This window comes from Excalfactoria chinensis, chromosome 7 (assembly GCF_039878825.1).
Source record: "Excalfactoria chinensis isolate bCotChi1 chromosome 7, bCotChi1.hap2, whole genome shotgun sequence".
NCBI classification, from domain to species: domain Eukaryota; kingdom Metazoa; phylum Chordata; class Aves; order Galliformes; family Phasianidae; genus Excalfactoria; species Excalfactoria chinensis.
Genome location: NC_092831.1, coordinates 27,805,431 through 27,821,091, shown reverse-complemented (window position 1 = coordinate 27,821,091; position 15,661 = coordinate 27,805,431). Strand labels below are relative to the sequence as shown.

At 41.3% G+C, this 15,661-nt stretch overlaps 1 protein-coding gene and 1 long non-coding RNA gene across 8 annotated transcripts in view; one reads left to right on the top strand and one right to left on the bottom strand.

The window, feature by feature from the left end:
• Window positions 1–15,661, bottom strand: part of KANSL1L (KAT8 regulatory NSL complex subunit 1 like) — a 55,491-nt gene that overhangs the window by 30,662 nt on the left and 9,168 nt on the right. For 5 of the 6 annotated variants that reach the window (XM_072341486.1, XM_072341492.1, XM_072341490.1 and 2 more), the window contains exons 3-4: window positions 6,551–6,692; window positions 2,364–2,561 (exon numbers count right to left, since the gene is read on the bottom strand). In XM_072341486.1, coding sequence (XP_072197587.1) covers window positions 2,364–2,561; window positions 6,551–6,692 — 340 coding nt within the window. The remainder of the gene's footprint in view (window positions 1–2,363; window positions 2,562–6,550; window positions 6,693–15,661) is intronic. The other variant, XM_072341491.1, reaches the window with a different exon arrangement.
• The window catches only part of LOC140254676 (uncharacterized), a 45,389-nt gene that overhangs the window by 21,208 nt on the left and 8,520 nt on the right, over window positions 1–15,661 (top strand). The window contains exons 4-7 of one of the 2 annotated variants that reach the window (XR_011904286.1): window positions 206–303; window positions 1,038–1,285; window positions 3,157–3,231; window positions 4,848–4,944. This is a non-coding gene — a long non-coding RNA (uncharacterized lncRNA). Of the gene's footprint in view, window positions 1–205; window positions 304–1,037; window positions 1,292–3,156; window positions 3,232–4,847; window positions 4,945–15,661 lie in introns of both variants that reach the window. The other variant, XR_011904287.1, reaches the window with a different exon arrangement.

Below are 15,661 nucleotides of genomic sequence, written 5' to 3'. Positions count from 1 at the left end.
TGTTACAACAGCTGCAGCTCGGAAAGCATTTCAACAGGAAAAAAAAAGTCTGCTGTCTACTTATGGCACATTTTGTTCACTCAAAAGCATGCACTCTTGTTAAGAGAATACTCTTCATTGCTCACAGCAGTAAAAACAACAACAACAAAAACGAAGAAAAACCCCACAAAGCCGTCATTTTTTATTTTCTTCTTTATTGTTGCAGGGAGACTATCGCAGCTACGGATAAAATGACTCAAGTCTTCTAACGTCCTCAAAACCACTGCCTTCTAAAATTGCCCCAAAAGAAACGCAGGTTACTTGGTAAGACTAAGAGCTGCTCCCCACAAAGCACTGAGTTGTGGACTGACTCCAGATAACATTTCACAATGGTTTTGTTTTAAATGTCAGACCTTAATGGTTATTCTAACAATAAACGCGGCCTACAGCTTACTCAGAGGAAACTGCTGCATATTGAATATAAATGCAATGGATCTGAAATGGCATGCATGTTTTTTAAACTTTTAATATTACTTTGTATGCTTATCAGTCAGAACTGATTGCTCAAAACAAGAATGGCCAGAGACTACCCAGTATCTCCTGCTTGCCTTTCTAGGCACTGTTGTTTATACAGGAAGAGGCTGAAAAAAATATTTTCCAGTTAATTACAAGTCACGCCTTTTCTATTAATGTTTAAGTGATGCATTCCGGTCACTGGCTAAAAAAATCAGGTCAGAACAAAACATTCAGGGACAGGTTTTAAAGCACAGAAATAGCAATTTGGTCGTAAAAGATCTGGACAGAGCAAACGAGATGTGAGTAACGTATTGATCAGATTGATTTAAAAATCTCAATGTGCATTCAATCTGTATGAAGCAAAGACTCTGCTGAATGGGAAAGCACCACCACAGTGGCAGATATCCAGACTGCAAGGAAAAAATTACATGTTTTTAAGATGTTGCACAGCTACGTAAAGAACTCAAAAACAGTCTTAGAAAAAAAAGGAAGGCTCGGTCGTTTTGTATTTTACCAGTGAAATTACTCATTTTTATCTACAGACTGAAGAATTCCATGGGAATGTGTGCAGAACTACCGCAGATTACAGCATGGCTCTTCTCAACATGAAGAAACCCAGACCTCAGGGCCCATGTTAACTTCCAGAATTAATCATCCCGAAATACAACAGATCGAATCCCAAAGCTTAGTGTGGTGTGCAAGGAAGAACTCTGGTGTGAGTCCAGAGAACACCTGTACTTGCAAGTCATTTTTGGATCATCACATTTCTTGGACTTCTATAACCACTCAGGTACCAGTAAGTGCACTGCTAGTACTTAATAAGCTAGTACTTAATTAGTCAAATGTTTTACTAAAAGAAAAGTGTGTTTATTTCTCCAGGTGATTACTTTGGAGGGGACATTTACCACATTCTAAAAATGCTCTCGATTTACCTTGTGCAATTGCCAGCACACAACAGTGTCAATTTCCTGTTTCATTACTTTCTCACTCCTGTCTGTCGTAGCTATAATATATCTAACAGGGGAAGCACTTTAAGAACAGGAAAGTATGACTATCAAATAAGAAAAATTGGCACAGAGATTTAGGAACAGGAATGGTAACTAAAGCCACTCTTACTCCATTTAAGCAGCGTGCATATGAGCAAGAATTTACAGCCAGTGGCAGAGCAATGTGTTAATACATCACAGCACTTTTGTTAGGTTTGCTCTACACTAACTGCAGAAACTCATTCAGGAAATAACTTTTACCTCCTTCAGTACCTCCTTCAGCAGTGTGATCCTGCCATACTCCCTGTATACCCTCCAGCAGTAAGAAACCTTGCTGGAGTCTACATTGTATTTCGTGGAATTAGCCTTGGAAATGACTGTTTTGGACACCATAAACTGAAACTCCTCTCTATACCTACACTCTGCCTGTGAAATACCTGCAACTCCTCAGCTCCTCACTGAGTTGCTATGATGCTCAAAAAGCCAGACCAACAACAACATGCAGTTGGAGCTTTTCTAAGAGGCAACATAGCTCCATCCTCAGCTGCAGTCTTTGATCTCACAGAAGTGTTTCCTGAAACAACCTGTGGCAACTCTACCCCAAACCTAAACATAAGAGGGAGGCAGGTTTGGGGATAGCTGTTAGAAGTGGTTATGTGGCCGTTTTGATAGGAACAAAGTGGTAACACAGACATATTAGAAATAATAGGTTAATTGGTAAACCTGGTGTACAATGTATGTATTTAAGCCCTTGAATTCAACAGCACCCACTCTCAGGAGTGCAAAATAGCTTCCTTTTCAGAAGCATCACCATGGAACCTGCCCTGTTTCTGAAGTAAATCATTCAGCTCCGTTGACTGTTCAGTTCTCATTTTACTTTACCTGTTTTTCTATGTTTCGTAAAAGCAGGGTAGGACTGCTGGGTGACATTTCAAAGTCATGCTCCGGCAAAGAATCCTGTCTCTCAATGGCAGCTTGCGAATTCCCTGTGGCGTTTAATAAAGCTTCTTGGTCTGTCAACTGTATTTGCTTCTTCAAAATGTCTTTTGGAAATGGGAATTCTTCTAAGATCACCATCCCCTAGACAACAGCAATTGAACACAGTTGGTTGACAACGAATTAACCCTCCTAAACCATGCTTAAGGGGTGGCTGAACCTGGCACCTCCCCCTTAAATCCTCCCAGCAACTCTGGAGCACTTCGACTAGGTTTTAAATACACTCAACAGCTCAAATACAGAAAGTTTAGTCAGTACTTTGGTTAATAAAAGCTGCATCGTTCACACTACTCCCCGTAAGAGCAACCACACTACGATGTTATACCACTGCTTAAACATCTGTGCCAAAATTCAAATCGGAAATTCATACTTATTACAACTACAGGCTCATTTGCCTGCTGATTTAAGAAGAGGTTTTTCTGCAAAAACAACCACTCTGTGATTTGAAGTTGGTTATATTTTTTGCAGCCGATACATTTCTCTAAAGCATTTTAAAGCGCTGTTTTTCTTATTCCTATCCATGCTCTAAACAAAGCATAAAGGTTCCAAGAGAAAGGTGCAAATCAAAACAAAAGCCTTTCATACTTGAGTAATTGATTTTTAAGATGAGCATTTTTAGAGTTCTGTAACTATACAGGCAATGATCCTAAATGTTCCATCGATCTCATTGCTTTTCCAGGCAATCTGCACCAATCCAATGGGAGACACATCATCTGGAGTACACCGCCCAGTAAGACGGCTGCAGCTTTACTTGGTAAGGAACCAAGAGTTTCAGAAACTGAGCTGGAAAAAGATTACTGTCACTGTGCTTTTCACTTGACAGATAAGAAAATTACAGGTGTCAGATACATTCCCAGGTAACACCTCTGATGGTTTGTTTCAACAAGCTTTAAACATTAATAATAAGCAAAAACAACTTTGCTACAGCCAACGACAGTTCCTCTGACAGCCCTAACTTGTTACTGTCTTGAGAAGTAATTTTAATACACAGAAACAGCTATCAAGCCTCCGCAGGCATTACCCAAAGAGAATGGGAAAGAACTTACTGTTACTCATATATCAAGCAGATAGTGAAAGAATGGGTTCACTCAGTTACTCTGCCTCCAACTTGGCTTTCTAGTGAGACTATCCCACCAAAAAGCAGGGGAAGATCACCTTTAAATGAACACACCATGCCTTTTAGCAGGACATATTTCACTTGTGTTGTGGTTGTTGAACATGAAGGATCCTGCAGTTTTACTCACACCTGGCACTCCTACCTCAGCAACAACTTGCCCCAAATCACAAAAGCAATTTTGAAAAAGCCTTCAAGACTAGGAGAAAATGTAAAATGGACTAGTTTTCCTTGCATCTCTAATTTATTCCTGTTTCAAGTCAAGGCTGACATACTCAGGTGCTGACAGGTGCTTGAAAACTTGTATCCTAGCTCAAAACACCCATGGAGATTCTAGATTTCTGTAAGATCAACATGAGATTTTCCACTGTAAGGGAAACTTGATCACAGCCTGAACCTCTGATTAACCATCTGAGGCAAAAGACGAGTCAGCTGCAGGAGCACAGGTGAAGGTAATTCAGCTGTGCTCTTGGAAGCCTAGATCCCATTTAAGGGCTGACCACCACTAAGGTAGCTTCTCTTTTTGGAGGTTGCTCCTTTGTGGTGTTTTTGTTGTGGGCCTTGATGCTGGTGAACATCCTTCTCAACTGAAAGCCTCAGCACTGGTGAGTCTTTCCTTAGATATTCTCTAGCTATTTACTCTGTAATTCCAACTATACCCTTGTATTATTCCAACTATACATTCACTGTCAGGCCATAGCCCACCATCTGTGCTTTTCAATTTCTGTCAGGTGGGAATAAATCCAGGCAGTATCAGACTATAATCTACAGACTGTAGCTGTTACGCTCCAGGAAGTTCCAGGATAGCCTTAATTTGAATGTGCCACAGGACAAAGTGGCCCAATAGCTTAAAAACAGAAGAAAGCTAAATAAGTAATTAAATCACAGGTCATCGTGGAGAGAGGGGAAAAAATAACCCACAGCAGTCTAGAACACTAACTCAAATGAGAGGAAGCTCACAGGGAACTCAGTCAAAAAAGAGAACCCTCCACAGTTTTTTCCACTGGTGTTTTATTGTTCTAAAGCTTCACACTCCTAGTGATAAGCATGGAAAGAAGAAAGCACAAGAGTAAGGAGTAAAATGAAAGACAGTATGAGAAGGAGTGGACAGAAATAGGTAAGTAAGAAAAGAGGAACAGGAAAGGATTGGGAGGCTAACACTGGCTATGCAGGATTACAACAACTGGTCACAACCAGTAGATTTTGGCAACCAACTTTCCCTATTTCCAACTTAATGTTATTGTTTTATTTGGCAGATAAGCACTTTAAATGGATGGACTCTCCAAGCTCCAGGGCTGCTACTTCTGTTTGCACAAGGATGAAGCAGACACAGCAGAAAAGGCCAGGAATCTGGTAAGTTAACTATTTCCCTTCATATTACGTTCTGCTGTTAGAGGATTGATGCTTTGCTTGAGTTACTATTCACTGGCTATGAATCACTTATTTTCCCACTCAAAACACAAAGAAAACACTTTAAAACCATTAAGCAGCATACAAATTCTAAAGATATTGTGTAACTACTCTGTAGCCACTAAATCAAAACAAAGAGCTCTTCCACCAGTCCACATGTCCTTCCCTAACTGCTGCACTAACATGCTATGTAGGTGTAGACAAAAAAGAAGAACAAAAATCACAGTCAAGGATTATTTGTCTACCTTCTGTATGGGACACAATGCCAAATCCTGCACACCACAGCTGGTAAAAGGGGCATGAAGTTTGCAAAAAGGAATGTTACCAAAGATCTCCAGCAGGAAGAAGACTAGGCTGTGAGCCAACATGCCACCTAATGCGAAGAAAATGCATGACTGAAAGAATGCTCTCTCATTTCTCTGTTATTTATTTCTCACTGCTCTGCAGCCCATGGGACATATGCCACCTTGAAGTCTGATTTTTGGGCATACTGGAGTGTGTTTGGGACATGATTACAATATGGATGTTCGCACCATTCAGCAAAGTACCAAATCTCCTTTACCTCTATAGACAGAGAGGCAGTGAAGATCCTCAATTAGAGGTTCTTTAAATATTTTCTTTTTTAAAGAAAAATTTGACTGTGGAGACTAAGATATGTGAAGAGGGGTTCTGAGAGCTACAAAAGACTAAATAATTCTTTATGTGATAAGCAGGAAATGCTCTCTAGCAAGATTTCTTTCCTTATTCTTTCTTTTCTTTCTCCAAACCTCATAAAACCTAAAGCATCTCCTGGCTCCTCTCTATCTGTGCTTATGTGACTGCTGCATAGATAACACAACTTTTATGTGTCTCATTAATGATGAGCCCAGAAGTCATCCTCTAAAACCTGTTACTATCACACCACCAGAACTATCACAGATTTTGGCTTTTTGTGCATGAGACTGACCTGTACAAGCCATTACTTTGATAGATAGATAGATTATTAATGTTTCAGGAATGTGGCTTTACCACTGTCTAGCCAGTTTGCTTTACAAAAGTTAGCACATGAGTTATACACGTTGGAATTTTAGTAATAATTAATCCTTGACCTGTTCAAAGTGCTGTGCAAACATTAACTAATCCTTAGAATAAGCATGCACTGTAAATAACAGAAAAAGCCCCCAGATGCCCATGACACAAAAATGAATAGCCAACCACCCCTCCCAATAAACACATCTTACTTCTTCCACAGTGGAAGAAAACAGTGTGAGAAATGACATGGCTTGTGCCAGGCCTCTGAAAGTCACTAACAATGTCCCCAGCTACTACAGACAGGAAGGTAAGAGTCCCTGACTCTTAATCCTGTACTGATGCCTCTAGGGTACATTACTTTTGACCTCTTGATGTCTTTCCTATTAACCTCTGCTTTCAATAGTCTGCTTATATACAAGAACTCCAGGACAAAACAAAAAACAACAAGGAACCAAAGAAATAAACATTACAAGAAACACTGTCAAAAAAAAAAATAATAATAATGCGAAAAGCCCATTTATGAGCTAACAGACAATACCTTGGTGGCACGTATCTGCCTGTGAAGGTCAGTTAGTTGTTGGATTTTGTATTCTAGTTCTGAAATCTGGGCTTGAAGCCATGTCCAACGGCTGCCAATTCTAGCTCTGTCTGCAAGCCACTTCCATTCAGAAGTGTAGCTGCTGTGAAGACAAAATGCTGGTTAGTCCAAAAATAAAGATAACCACGTTTGCACAAGAACATTTTTGACAGCTGCTCTGCCTTGTGTTGCAAGCATCTCAGCTGCTTTCAGCAGATACCTGATTTTACCCATCCATTTTCCCATCAGCTGATTTCTGTAACTGTAAAACTTGCTCAAACGTGTACAATCTTCACAGACTGTTCCCAGGCTAGGCTACTTTCTCGTTAGCAGATTATAAACCCAAAATGTCAAAATTACTGAATTGTATTCCGCATTAACCTGATACAACCCTGTACAGAATTCCATTACCCCACCAGCTAGAACTCAGATTTGTCTGCTGTTCTCACAAGCTTCCAGGAGCATAATTTGCTAACAATTGTAATCTACTAAGACATCACCAGCAGTGACCAGCCGGATATCCAGTCACTGCCCAAACACAACACTTAGTTTAACTTACTTTTGTTTGAGTTAATTGATAAATGAAACTGGATAGGTGTAGTACAGCTAGATCAAAACTCATGCTGCTGTTAAGAAACAGGCAGGTGCTGTATCAAGATATGCTTCCAGTTACTTGACAGTACGCTAAGCTCAACGCTGCTACCAGGAAACTTTATTCAAACTACTTATTAAATGAATGAACGGTGTAATGCTACCACTCAACACATCATTTGAATGGTCAGGTAAATTCAAACAGAGACAACACAACAATAGTTCTATATGTAACTTCCAGCGGTATCGTATCATTATCTATTTTACTTTAAGAAAATGACTGGTGTTTTTTCCCCATCAAAACTGTCAAATAGTCTGGCAGAAAAAAATAATTGTGAAAAAAAACTCCAACTGGAAAAGAAGTGCTTTAAATCCAACAAGCTATTGGGATAAACTATTTGATCTGAACCAAGCTGTGTGACACTACATGGCAAGTTTCGTAGAGGCTGACTACATGCACCCTCCTTCCTCTGCCAATAAAGAACACAGAAGTATCACAAAAGAAACAAGAAAAGACAGACATGGGAATCTAGAAGCAAATTTGCATAGGAGCACTGCACGGCTTCATGCAGGACTGTGTGCTGACTACCTTAACAATGAATTGTAATAGTTTCATGGAAAGGTTTATAAAACATGCCTCAACATTTTGGAGTGTTCAACCTCCTTCAGCTATCGTAAGAATAGTAGATACAGCCTCTGGTAGATTGCATGTAAAATACATCATTTTCCACCTTTTACTACTGATTGTCTTCTGGTTTGCACCCACATCTTAATGAAAAACTAACTCCACAAAAGCAGAAGAATGCAAGAAGATCAGGTGCAAGAACAGAGATCACATGGATGCTGGATGGAACTGCCTCTGCAGAAGGGTATGTTCTAAAACAGAGCCCAGAGAGGGGTACAGATGAAAAGCGAAAAACCCCAACACCAGCCCACACAGCTGGGAAGAAAAAAGGAGTGAGAAGGACTGCAGCTGGTCATACGTCACATCCACTGTATGAAATCAGAGTCTGTACAGGAATCCATACTCAGACAGCCAACCCACAACAGATAACAGGAGAACCGTTCTTCCACCTGAAGATAAAGAAATCCTCTCCACAGTTGCATCACAAGTTAATTTTTTGAAAATACGTTTACACAGGTTTTTTTTCCTCGAGCACAACATTAAGTCTTGAATTAACTGCATGTGCTGTTCAATACATTATGTAAATGTTTCTCCTTCCTTCGAAAATACTACGTATTTCTTAAGGCCTTAAAGTAAGAGTAGTATGTAATTAAACTCTGCTAGTTAATAGCACTGTAATAACACTGTCCTTAGGCTCTTTTGGAAGGACAACTTCCCACCAAACTAAACACAGACATTTCCAGACCAGGCTCACACCAAAGGAAGTGATTTCAGCCTCTCTTCCCTGCCCATGCCTGCCACCCCATGCCTGTTGTCAGTGCAAAATATTATGGGAACCCAAGTGATGAACAACTGAAAACAACATCTGTTTAATTGAGAAGTCTGTAATTCCTATTATGTTGTAAGGTATGGCCTAACATTTGCTCAGTAAAGAAATGAGTAAATATTTGTGAGCACTGGTGACTGGAAAAAAGGCAGCATCACACACATTTTTAAGAAGGGTAAAAAGGATGATCCTGGGAACTAATGACCTGCCAGTCTCACCTCTGTGCCATGGAGCAGATCCAATGGAGCATCCATTCCAGGGATGGAACACCTCTCTTACAAGGACAGGCTGAGAACTGGGGCTGTTCAGCACAGAGAAGACAAGGCCTGGAGACTGTTCAGCACAGAGAAGACAAGACCTGATCTAGCAGTGGCATACCTGCTTGTTGCAGGGGAATTGGACCAGGTGACCTTGAAAGGTCCCTTCCAACTCTAAGGATTCTGTGATTCTAAAATCTTATTACAGAGATTGGTAAATGCTTTTAACAAGCTACGATTATGAACTCTAGCATCACTCTTTCCTCCATTTTGTAGATTTAGGTGGATAAAGGTGTTTTAGGATGGTACAAGTGAACTCATTAATCCTACTGACCCAGAGAAGGAAAACAAGCCCACAGAAGTTACAAACATCATAAGGGTCTTTAGTGAAGGAGGAAGTCAGGCAGGAGCTACAGTAGAACAGCTGGGACTGAGACAAGAGAAGATGGAGCTGTCCCATTTCCTGCATGCAGAGCATCTCGGCTTGGTTTGCATGCTTTTCACATCATACATCCCTCACAGGAATTCCAAATTCTGCCAGTAGTTCCATACACGCATCACATTTCCAGAAGCTTCTAAGGTCAGTGCCATAGTACTGTGAAATATTCATCTGCATATAAATGTCCTGCTCTTGGGATGACTCTAGATCTGGAGGTGATCTCCTGTGTTCCTTCAGAGCCATGAGAATAGGAAGAAACAGGGTAATACTCATTTTGCACAAATGAGGCAAGCTGAATTTGCCTAGGAAAACATGCTGAGATTGAATCAGAGGCATTATCTGTGGCTGGCATTTCTGCTGTTTTGGTTGAACTGTCCATCCTCCACAACTTGCAACTGAAGAAGACATATACAATAGAACAAACAAGACATGGAGAGAACAGGTACAAAAGCGGAAAGGCAAACTGTGATCAAAAATCTAACTCTGAAGTGAATGCATCGCTCCAGTAAGACTGAACAGGCAATTGTTGAGAAAAACTAAGCAACGTTATCAGTAGAACTGAAAAAAGTTGTTAGCTGTGATCTGTAGACAGAATATATGGAGGAATTCTCTGGGCTATGAATCCTTCCTCTCAGCTCCCTACAAACCTCAACACTCCTCCCTTTCTCCCAAAAAAGAGGAATGAGAGACAAGACCAGATGATGTGTTTACATAAGCAGATCAACGCTGCAGAAAAGCAATAGAACGCTGAGAAGCATTTTATTCTACCAGAGCCTCCTTGAAGATGAAGGTGAGATTTGTTTTCCAAGGAGCCTGAGTAACAGCTCATAACTATTGAAGGGTAACACAGTGATGTCTTAAATGCACAAAAAAGCACAAAATCTGGGGTTGACAGTTAAATTCCCAGGATAGCCTATTAAATAGGTATGGTAAGTACTGGAAAGTCAGTACTTCATAGCACACAGCTGACTGCAAGGCAAGATTCTCCACATGCATGTTATGTCCTGAGAATTAACCCAAACTGGAGCCTCCTAGCCTTGTGCTTTTGAGTGAGAACATGTAACGTGCCCCTACCGTGACATGCCTGCAGGGACAATGACAGGATGCTTTCTACTGAACAGGAAAGGAGGATGCTTGCAGCAGGCCCACACCACGACTCCAGAACGCAAGCTTACCAACACACAACACAGTCTCCTTCCTAAAGTTTTGTCCCAAAGAAGACCAGAATTTTCAAGTTACAGTGTTCTTCAACAAGGACAAGGTGGAGAGCAAGGCATTCACATTGCATAGGTGGGAATAACTCCAACTCAGAAATTCTTCATTAAACGTAAGAATGGCAGCTGCTCCTGACAATTGGATTTCTACTTGTGCTTTCTGCCAGGCTGTGCCCCTTTTAACTTCTTCCCACGCTGCTCTGGTGTCGAGTTCACAGGTGACTTAGTCCCAAAGCAATGCATTGATCCTGACAGCAGCCATGCCTGCTGCTTCACCTTTTCCTCTCAGTGGCAACTCTCTGCTACCAGACGCTCACTGCCAATCATGTGACATTGACGTATATGGGAGAAAGGATCAGCTCATCAACTACAGATTAATTATCCTGAGGATAAACAGCTCATCACCTTCCTTGGACAGAGTCAATGAAAACAATGGCAGAAGTTCATCACTTTGATGAAAGACTCAAGTCTGGAAATTGAAGAACGAGCCATCAAAATATTTTCCCGATCCTTAAATCCCATCCAGACATCGTATGACTCATGATGAAATTCACAGGACACAACACACACTGGAAATTATCACACATCTCCTGGTTCTCTTGGGACAGCTCACTCAATTGTACCAAACCCCCAAACATTTCAGGTTCCCTGTGTGGCACTGTCTGACCAGAGCTGAGCAGCGTTCTGGTGCTCTGCAGGTCCAACTATGAAATGACCCACTTTCTCAAGGTCTCATTCTTCCAGCACACCTACTTCATGTTTATTTTCAGACAGAACTAACTTCAGTTGCTGCTGAAGTATTAACTCCCCTCAACGAGTTCACTGTTAAACCCATAATAACCACATAACTGAAAAAGCAGCAAGTGCTGCTTCATGAACAACATCTCTTCCACGCATTCCAGAGTGTAAACAAGACTCAAACAAACGGCAGCAAATAGAATCCTCCAGTATCACAGCCAAGCAGCACTACACAACAGAGCATTGCTCACCCTGACAGTTCAAAGTAAGCCTTGGCTCAGATCGCACAGGAGCAGTCACTGCAGACCAAGTGTGGAGAGCAATACCCAACTGTTCTGTGAGAGCTGGCACCAAACCAGACCAGAAAGTCATTTAGAAGGCTCTCTGGTACTCATGAATTACACCGCAATCCCTGCAAACGCATGCTATCGGGTCATTCAGGCTTGTTATCTTCTTTGGTGTTTACCAGGAGTTTTACCTGGCAGAGATTGTCCCCTGAAACACTACACGGCTTCAGAACAGATGGGTGGCAGCCCTCCCTGTCATCTATGGACATCAGCAACTGCTTATCACAACGCCTGGCACCCACGCCTGGTCCCACCATCCCTACCGCGCCATTGCCATTTAATACTTTCAGATTACACCCAATGACATGTGTTGATGCTAATACACGACACATATCTTGTGTTCCCTAACTGGAAACCTTCGTCTAGGTGAACGCTTCAGATGAGTCATCAGGCCTGAGGATTTCAGTCAATAATTCCTAAGCTTATCAGGCACAATCAGCTGTAGAAAATAACTGAAAATATAAAGAGAAGAAAGGAGCATTTCTGTGCTTGGGTACAGTAGAAAAGAAGACATTTAATAAGAATTTAATGCTGAAGCCGTGTATGCTCCCCTATCTGAGAAATTACATCTTGCAAGCCAAGGAGATGCCATAGCCAGTATTTGCCAGCTATGGGACTCCTGCACCCAATCATAGTATTATTGTAGGTCTTCTAATAGAGACAATACAGTTATTACACTTGCACTTAATTGTTCAGCTAGAGCTCAGCAAAGGCAACAAATTCAGCTTGGTATTAGGGGACTGAGCTCCAGGAGGTTTGTAGCAGTTCTGGTATGTGCTTTTCCTCTTCAGTTCTGTTTACGTCATTCTTAACTGATGGTCATGATAAAAAGCCTACCTGGCTGACAGAGGCAATCAGTTAGAATGTTAACTGCTCAGAAAATAAAAACCTGCAAAAGGAAAACAATCAGCACCCTTTCACCTTTTAACAACAACAGAAACCCCTGCAGAATGCAGACCTGCAAATGCTACTTGTTCAGAACGTTCTAAAATGAGTTTGTCAGTTTCCGTCAGCTGCCTCAGCCTCCTTCACATAACTTCACTGCGATCAGCACAAAGCAGAGAAGCAGGCAGTGCTAACATGCAAAGGAAATAAAAACAAAAATAAAAACAAACCAGCTCAGGAACACCAGGGCTGCCTGGAAACAGGTTTTCTTGCTTTTGAAATGGCACATCAATAGACTAACAACAATCCCCTGTAAGGATTACACAATTGCCCTTGAAAAGAGAGCTCAAGAAAACAGTGCTATGTCTGCATCCCATGACCAACATAAAGTAAGACAGAGCTTACAATATAAGCCTTTAAAGATACCTACAGTAGAACATTACAGCATACAAGCGGTGTAATCGGTGCTTCCCCAACACCCCTGAAGCTGGGCCCCAAACTTGCACCTACGCTCTCAGGAAAAGGTAGGCAGGGGCAGCGTGGTTTTAAGTGTCAGCCTGGCTGCATGCAGTACCAGGCACTGCAGGGCCAAGGGGCCAACCCAGCCATAAATGTGTGGTTGAACAGGACAACCTTCCTGCTTTGGGTGTTTGGTAGGAACCCAGCATGGAGTTCTGCTGAATTCCATTGTCAGCCTGCCCACCCCCTGGCTGAAAGGAGGAGGAGGAGGTTCCAAAGCATCCATCTCCACACATGCCTGTGTTTACACTTTCAAAACCAGATGCAATAAGTAGAAGTACATTAATTGGAAATGTATTAATTCCCTAACACAAAACTCATTCGCCCACAGCAGCTAGGTAGAACATTTGGATGAAAATAATTCATAGCTACTGCAGTTTTAATTAAAAGAAAAACAACAAAAAACCAAGAACACAGGTCAGTATATTTAAATCTGATATCATAAGTTACATTCCTCACCCATATTTAGCAGTATGAATGAAAGCCCATTACAGGAGAGCATTCCTATTTTGGGAAGCCTTTAAGCACACTTTCTATTTCACGTGAAAAGGAAAGCACTTAAATGATTTCCTGTCTCAAGGCCCACGTATGCAGACTTTCAAGGGATCCGGATGTATCCCTTTGAAGTAGGTTCCTAAGGAATCAATGTTATCTGCAAAATGCAATCATAACGCCCTCGCTTTTCAAGATGTTACACACGCACTTTCTTGTTGATTGTAAACAAAGCTTTCCATGAAAACAAACACATTTCACAGCTTAGCAGAAGGAGAAAAGCTGGTTGTAAAACCCAGCTTAAATAGCAGATCTCATCAGGCACCAAGTGCTTCAGCATCTACCATGTCATTAAGTGTGCAAGCTCGTCAAGTATATACATGTGTGTAATTATTAGAGTTTCTATTCTACTATGCTATGTTGACAGTGCATTAGATTGTCATTTAGAAGAATACTGCCAAGATTTTATTTCATATGCATTCAACACTTCTTTAATTCAGAAGCCTTGCCATTCCCAGCTCTGAGGCTCTCTTGCACGTTAGAACTTGTCCAACTTGCTGCCTTTCCTTCCAACCTTCCAGATGGCTTTCAGCAGCTGCAGAAATACTGATGTAATTACGGGTTAGAAATCAGGATCCTCATTCACAAGAGCATTGCTCTGGTATTGCGAGAAGGAAGCCTTGCTCAAAACCAAATCCTTGTTGCTGTATATCAGATATCTACAGAGAAAACAGTACATGCATGTGTGATCCTAAAGGAGTTGTCAGTCCCCCTTACAGAAATTCCAGCAAGCGAGGTAGGATATATTCTGGAATAACAGAAGCATCCCTCAAATGAAAACAGAAGGTAACGTAGAGCAAGCTTTTCTTTCATTCCCTGCACACAATTCTCCTCCTACATGAAGTGATAGGAGCCAAGAATTGAGGGAATGGAATTCATGAAAAAGCAATGCCTTAAACTTTTCAACATCAGCACCTACAAATTCTTAAGTATTCAAAGGTTGTCACACTAATCTTTGATGCAAATAAGACATTTCCCTCACTCATAAAACAAAAAGGTCTTAAAAACTAGGACTAGGTGGGGTTTTGTGCTTCGGAGAAATGGAGAACAGCATTGCTGGCAGACTCTCTTCCTCCCCTTCCCAAAACCTGACTTCATTTCTCTTATCAGCTTTGAAGAGAAATTATATCTCAGGGTGGAAAATAAGGGCCCGAGCTTCTCCTGATAACGTGGCTCAAAGATGGGCAAAAAGCCCCAGCCCCCAAGCGGTGCCTTCTGTTGTGAAGCCTGCAGAGCTGCACTGACATTGCTCAATTAGCCATGAGAAAAACTGCTAGGAAAACTGGAAAATAATCTAGAACAAACAGATCCCAACTGGAGATACCAGTCATAATATTTTCTTCCTTCCTCTATTCTCTCCGCCTTACTGCTCCCCTCCCTGCCAAGTATTTATACTAAAAGCAGATCTCCAATCTTTCTCTTCCCAACTAGAAATCAAAGGGAAAAAAAAAACTGACTAAGTCTTCTTTTTTGCTTTTTTTTTATTATTTTTATTTTTCTCCTTCCTATCTCTGCATATTCATTATAAAAGATTCCAGGCACAACAAACCCCATGGGCATGGAAAAATACAAATAGTGCTACTTTGTCAGGCATGAGGTTGCTGGAAGATAATCAGTAAAATGTGTCTTTGAAAATTCAGAGGAAAAGCATGAAAATATTTCTGCAGGAACAAATCCCACCAAGTGATGCAAAAGGGTTTCACTCGGATGGGGGAAGGAGGATTGGGGAAACAGGGCCCAGGAGTTCTCGCAAGTAGGCAGACAGCAACTTGTTTTGCAGAAAAGTCTGTTGTAAGAAGCTTTTCTCTCTAATCAATTAGGCACAGACATTGCTATTTGATGGAGTGAGCAGCTGTGCCTTTAAAGAACGCCAGCGATAAATCTTTTCATTTTGGAAGATCACTCAGTGCATTTGGAAGGGAAAAATAACCCCAACGATCGGTACTGTGCAACTGTAAAGGTTTCCCAAATAACCACATCTGGCTTTTTCACATCTGACTATGAGCAGTCAGAACCTTTAGGCACATCAGGAATGCACAGGAAATACAGGAATAAGGATGCAAGGCTGCCCCAGACAAA